The 6,805-nt window shown below is 43.8% G+C and overlaps 1 protein-coding gene across 1 annotated transcript; it reads right to left on the bottom strand.

Moving 5' to 3' along the window:
* Window positions 1-651: 651 nt before the first annotated feature.
* Window positions 652-2,216, bottom strand: ccl19b (chemokine (C-C motif) ligand 19b). Its single transcript, XM_066651638.1, has 4 exons — window positions 2,031-2,216; window positions 1,765-1,876; window positions 1,092-1,201; window positions 652-994 (listed from the first exon to the last, which is right to left on the bottom strand). Exons 1-4 carry the CDS (start codon window positions 2,110-2,112, stop codon window positions 981-983), a joined length of 318 nt encoding a protein of 105 aa, XP_066507735.1. The 5' UTR covers window positions 2,113-2,216; the 3' UTR covers window positions 652-980.
* Between the last annotated feature and the right edge of the window lie 4,589 nt (window positions 2,217-6,805).

Below are 6,805 nucleotides of genomic sequence, written 5' to 3'. Positions count from 1 at the left end.
CCATTCATTCATTCATTCATTCATTCATTCATTCACAGTATTACCTGTATTCACAGACTTGGTCATTTACTAATTGACTGATCTTGTGAAAACGGACACAGATTCATACTTTAAAATGGATGCTACAACAAATTCTGAAAGAAATGCCCAGCTTCACATCAAAAGACACAGCTTATAAAAACATTAGGAAGCTTTATTCATATTAATAACACAAATACACGGCTTACAGACAATACAAGCATCGGTTCATAGGAAATGTATTTTATAAAAAAATGTTAGTAAAATAAACCATCTATTAAGAGTCCAAAGACACTTGTGCATTCACAGCTTACATCACAGCGGTGGGTTCACCATAGCAACATCAATTACAGGTGTCTCCCAAATGCTACCTGTACAAGCGCAGGTGAAAACCTCCTTCACTTCTAGTGTTAGTTAATGCAGAGAGATATTTATTGTAAGTCAGATTCGGAGCATTTTTATTGGTCCATTCTTCATGACAGTTTCACACGATAAAGAAAATACAAAATGAAAAGAATATGTGAGATTATATTATATTTATATTTAAAGCTGCAGTGTTTATGTTTTAGTGGCTTCAATCAAATAAATACCCCCTGGTCACCCCCCCCCTCCCTCCCCCCCTCCAAACCCGTGCTTAGTTTGCCCCTTCTGGGCTAATTGGAAATGGTTCAATAATATAGAGCCTCTTCTGGACGAAGACATGGACCCTATTTAGAAATGTACAGCTCATTTTAAGCAGATGGAAACAAATGGGCTCTTTTATTGTATTCCATTTGTGCTCAACTGAGGGGAAAGTCCTCCCCTTGGTTTTACACACTGCACTTTAAATGTGTACTTGTTCCTTTGGCTGTGGTGTTACGTTTAGACATTAACCCTGAGACCCAGCCCACCCCCAGAACGAGAGCCTATTCTGAGTGGACTCTGGACACTGTTTTCTCCATCGTTGGGGTGGTGGTTTTCATCTACTGCTTTTTACCTGCAGAGATTAGACACAGGTGAGTGTGAGGGAAGCGCTATGTCAGAAAGGACAGATTACACTTCTAAGAAGATTTGTAAGAAATGTAGAGCCTCACCTTTGGACGTCTTTTTGGATTTTTTATTTAGCTTATCCATCAGTTTTTTAACCCAATTGTTCTTGGTGGGAAGAGGGGCACAGAGTTTTTTGTTCTTTTTTGTTGTAAAACTGTAAAACAAACAAAAAAAAAAAATCATATAAAATTAAGACAAGAAGATGATAATTAACCGTCACAAACCAGTCGCGTATTACCCCAGTGTATAATAAACACTGCAAAAACGCTTATTCGACAAGGCAGTGTATCCTCAATGCAGGCGATATGTCTATTGAGTGATGCACTGATTGTAGTAATGGGTCATTGACTGTAGCCTATACATTTGCACAGAAAGTATTGATACTGATACATAATCTATTGGAAGACGTTTCATATGAAATATAACATGCACATTATATGAATAATTATTTGCCTGTATGTATTTAGATATCTTAGACTAGAGCTGTAACTCACTCACTCATGTTTAGCAGACTGAAGGCTCTCCACAAGGGGGCGCTATAAACAGTCTATGATATTTCATAAGATCAGTGCTTTAGGTCAGTGGCACTATAAGATCTTGTTACTTCTATCTTACGTGAAATGATATTCACTGGAAGGACACTTTCTCTTTTTAATATATATATATATATATATATATATATATATATATATATATAATATGTATATTATGACTCACACTGTGGCAGGAATTCTGCAGCCTGTATCTGCTGTCTGCAGGTAGAAAGACTTCACCAGTCTTTGAGGGATAGGCTTGTCAGCAGTGGCCAAACAGCAGTCTTCTCCTTCAGCTTTAAGAAACAAAGAGCACAGTGTCGGGTGAATTTGTGATATTGCAATCAATCATATCAAACACACACACACACACACACACACACATATACTGTATAATTTCTGATGTAATATTCCAGAATCTGATCCCAAAATAAAAAGAGTGTGTCTCACCTCCTGCGTAACTCCAGCTGCAGACGATCAAGCCAAAGAGCAGCAAAGCACCCACGTGTGTCATCAGACCGTTCCTGAGCATCCTGCCTGAGTGTGTGTCCTGTCTCAGTGTGAGTGTGTGTGTATGTGTGTTCCTCCAGGTGTCCAGAGACAGAGTGCAGATTTCACGGAGCGATGCCTCTATATATACACACCACGTCCTTTAACTTTAACTTTCACTTTCGCAATTCCCATTTCCTGTAACATAAAGCCCTTTCACCCTGCCGTGTTCAAACAAAAAAAGCAGCGACCTCTGCCAAGTCCCTCATTCATCAGAACACAAAGAAGAGCTGCTGTAACTCTCCGCCTTGTTCTGTAATGTTCTTATGACTGTCAAACCTCATGGGAAAAGTGTCTTGGCAGAAAGAAAAGTGTTCTTACTGTCAGCACTCCAAGGCCTCAGGGGGATTTCTCTCGTTGTTGATCCATGGGATTTGGGATATCATCAGCATCTTAAATACTGAATTAATGAAATTTAAATTAGATTAAGGATAGAATCAGACAGATTTAGATCACGGATATTTCAGTAAATGTGTTCTATATTTCTGTATAAAAGCAAAGACTGGTCATATTCACTCATTAATTCATTCATGTAATGTATTGTAGTAATGTAAAGTAGTAATGTATAATTCATTCATTCATGATCTGTAACCCTTATCCAGTTCAGGGTCGCGGTGGGTCCAGAGCCTACCTGGAATCATTGGGCGCAAGACGGGAATACACCCTGGAGGGGGCGCCAGTCCTTCACAGAGCAACACACACACACCTACGGACACTTTTGAGTTGCCAATCCACCTACCAACGTGTGTTTTTGGACTGTGGGAGGAAACCGGAGCACCCGGAGGAAACCCACGCAGACACAGGGAGAACACACCACACTCCTCACAGACAGTCACCCGGAGCAGGAATCGAACCCACAACCTTCAGGCCCACTGTTCGTAATCACTATCCTTCCCTGCACAGCTCCAGTGGAAAACTAACGAAGCAACCCAGAGAGCAATGAATATTTAGCTCGTGTGTGGCACATCTGCAGTCCTCTTTTGACCCACATTTTGCATTGAATGACCTTGTTGACTCAGGGTGTATCTGGCTGCTTTAACTCAGCCACAGCCCTTATATGGGCCAGACGTCCAAGATTGTGTGGAACAAATCTGAGCCAAATCGAAATTTGGCACAACTCATGCTTTAACCCAAGTCAAGCCCGGGTCATGACAGTTGGCTCACGTCCAACCCATAGTTCTTATCAGTGCCGTAACTGTAAGCCATGAGTCCCAAAAGTGACAGCAGTCTGGCCCAAAAGCGACTATGATCTGGGAAAAGTCAGAGCTCTCTGAATGACTGCAGTTGGGTTCACTGGGAATTTAAGGAACAATAAGCCATTTTCCACATTGTTTGTGGATTGGCGACTCAAAAGTGTCCGTAGGTGTGAGTGTGTGTTGCCCTGCGTAGGACTGGCGCCCCCTCCAGGGTGTGTTCCTGCCTTGCGCCCAGTGATTCCAGATAGGCTCCGGACCCTGGATTGGATGGCCGGTTACAGACAATACATACAATACATAGTATAATTAATATATAAAATGCTAAATATTCACTTTAATTGATGGTGTTTGCTATTTGTTATGACTTGCTCCTGATGTGTCATGGGTCTCAAGTCTGAACACACACCTGGATGCATAAAGACAGCAGGTGGGAGTTTGCTAACATTCATGAGGATGATGCAAGTGGCAGTGTGTGTGTTTGTGTGTGAGAGAGAGATAAAGCATGTGCATGATGTTGGGCAAGAGGAAATAAAGATGTTCCAGAGATTCAGAAATCCCAACCGTGATCTCGTTCGTGATCGTCTCTGAAGATAAGAGACACAAAGGGACGAAGAGACAGAGTGACACTTTGAAGCCAGAGTTGAAAGTGCCATCAAAGTGCATTAAATAATCACTTAAATGTATCAAAGTGACCCGAGTGTCAGAAGAGAGCTGCTGGCGGATGATTAAACTCAGAAGAACCCTATGCTAATTCATGCTAATTCCTTCCAGCTGAAGTGGTCAGCACGGCTGTGTTCTTGGTACATTAATCAATATACACCTGTCATATAGTATCACAGCCCAACTCTGTCCCAGATTTCATAACCACGGTCTCAGGAGAGCTGTCTCTGGATCAGTGTAAAGGTCTGAAACCAGACCCGGAGCAGGGCATGTGTTTGGAGATATTTGGTGAATGGAGAAGCAGGGAAACGGTGAGAGCTATTGTTATAGACGATGGGCTTATCATGTTATCAGACCGTTCTCCATGGGCACTCATCCCAGGTCGTTTCTCTCTTTCATCACTCAGTTTACAGTTTATCCATTCCCACATCTGTGTTCTGCCGGTTTTTACAGAATATAAATAGAAGATGTCAGGAAGAGAATGGAAATGAAAATCAATATCACGCCTCTAAGTCTGAAACTTGGCTGGGAATTGGTTTATGAGCTTTACATAACAGCAGCACAGTAATCAGCGCTGGTTATTGTTAAGGAGTATGTTTATATTGCTAAGATATATCCACTGATTTTTCACATTTCTACACTGAGGTGATAGGAACCAGGTGTCGCAATCTCTACAACACGTCACAACCATTAAGATATACCACTATGAACCTGCAATTCCGCTTACAGCACTATAGCTCCACCCATTTCCAGTGATGTAATTAAGAGTGGCATTCCTGCAGACAGCCAGCATCAGTACATACATTAGCTTGTGTTTAGTGGCTGAATGCAGTCAGATCTTCACAGCCACAGAACTGAGAACGTTATTTTTTATTATGGTGGCTCTGTGGCTGTCACAGACCTCCAGAGTCGCTGGGTCCTGGGTGGGATCCTCTCCTTACATCACTGTGTGAGAGGAGTGTGGTGTGTTCTCCCTGTGTCTGCGTGGGTTTCCTCCAGGTGACTGTCTGAGAGGAGTGTGTTGTGTTCTCCCTGTGTCTGTGTGGGTTTTCTCCGGGTGACTGTCTGAGAGGAGTGTGTTGTGTTCTCCCTGTGTCTGCGTGGGTTTCCTCCAGGTGACTGTCTGTGAGGAGTGTGTTGTGTTCTCCCTGTGTCTGTGTGGGTTTTCTCCGGGTGACTGTCTGTGAGGAGTGTGGTGTGTTCTCTCTGTGTCTGCGTGGGTTTCCTCCAGGTGACTGTCTGAGAGGAGTGTGTTGTGTTCTCCCTGTGTCTGTGTGGGTTTTCTCCGGGTGACTGTCTGAGAGGAGTGTGTTGTGTTCTCCCTGTGTCTGCGTGGGTTTCCTCCAGGTGACTGTCTGTGAGGAGTGTGTTGTGTTCTCCCTGTGTCTGTGTGGGTTTTCTCCGGGTGACTGTCTGTGAGGAGTGTGGTGTGTTCTCCCTGTGTCTGCGTGGGTTTCCTCCGGGTGACTGTCTGTGAGGAGTGTGCTGTGTTCTCCCTGTGTCTGCGTGGGTTTCCTCCGGGTGACTGTCTGTAAGGAGTGTGCTGTGTTCTCCCTGTGTCTGCGTGGGTTTCCTCCGGGTGACTGTCTGTAAGGAGTGTGCTGTGTTCTCCCTGTGTCTGCGTGGGTTTCCTCCGGGTGACTGTCTGTAAGGAGTGCGGTGTGTACTCCCTGTGCCTGCGTGGGTTTCCTCCGGGTGACTGTCTGTGAGGAGTGCGGTGTGTACTCCCTGTGTCTGCGTGGGTTTTCCTCTGGGTGCTGTGGTTTGCTCCCACAGTCCAAACAACACATGTTGGTAGGTAGATTAGCTGTGTGACACTGTCCACAGGTGTGTGTGAATGACTGGGTGAGTGTGTGATGTCCTGTGATGAAGTGGTTACTGTGTCCAGTGTGTGATACTGCCTTATGTCCATATGATTCTGTGTAGGCCTCCAGACCCACCGTGACCCTGATCTGGATGAAGCAGCTTCAGTGAATGAATAAATGAATTGATGTTGTTGTTTTTTGTTGAACTCACAGTGTTATATAAGTGTTGTAAATTAAGACGTAGTGTTGACAGACCACTATCATTTAGAGCTGTTCTGCTAATTCCAGTCTCTCCTTTTCATTCCATTATTAAGTCATTACAAATACAACACACCAAACAGCTCACATTCAAAGGTCTATCTCAGCTCTCCGTGTCTGCCCCTCATTTCCACTAATGTTTTCCAAAAGCAATTCCACCCGAGCGCTGATATCGACTCGGCAGAGCGACTGCTGCGAGTTAATAATGAACTAAAATATCCTGTAAAGTACGGAGCAGTGATGAGGTGTGACCATTTCCTCATTGCATCACTGGAGTGGAACTCAAGCTGAAAATGATTAAATGTTGTGCTGTTCCCGGCTGTCAGGAAGCAAATGGACCTTTTCAACCTTGTCAAGGATTCACACATCTTAAAGGAGAAGGCGAAGTTTATTTCATGCTTCATCTCAGGATTTCAAATACTTCTCGGTTCACGTTTCAGAACGGAGGACATTAACATGAACACATTTTAAAGGCACAGTGTTTTATTCCCAGGCGTCTGTTTAAACTGAAATATGACTGGGTTTGGTGCAGATTTCAAAAGGGGAGTAAACAAAACCCAAAATCATTCATTTATTATCTGTAACCCTTATCCAGTTCAGGGTCACGGTGGGTCCAGAGCCAACCAGGAATCATTGGGTGCAAGGCGGGAATACACCCTGGAGGGGGCGCCAGTCCTTCACAGGGCAACACACACTCACACCTACAGACAATTTTCAGTCACCAATCCTACCAACGTGTGTTTTTGGACTGTGGGAG

Source organism: Hoplias malabaricus, chromosome 18, assembly GCF_029633855.1.
Source record: "Hoplias malabaricus isolate fHopMal1 chromosome 18, fHopMal1.hap1, whole genome shotgun sequence".
Lineage (NCBI taxonomy): Eukaryota > Metazoa > Chordata > Actinopteri > Characiformes > Erythrinidae > Hoplias > Hoplias malabaricus.
The sequence above is the reverse complement of the archived record's forward strand: the minus strand, read 5'-3'. Positions and strand labels throughout refer to the sequence as shown.

Excerpts from the sequence above, each read along its gene's own strand:
- ccl19b (XM_066651638.1), bottom strand. The coding sequence starts at position 2,112 with ATGCTCAGGAACGGTCTGATGACACACGTGGGTGCTTTGCTGCTCTTT. Across the intron at positions 1,877-2,030 it reads CAGCTGGAGTTACGCAGGAG|CTGAAGGAGAAGACTGCTGT; the intron begins GTGAGACACACT and ends TGTTTCTTAAAG. Across the intron at positions 1,202-1,764 it reads TGCAGAATTCCTGCCACAGT|TTTTACAACAAAAAAGAACA; the intron begins GTGAGTCATAAT and ends TTTGTTTTACAG.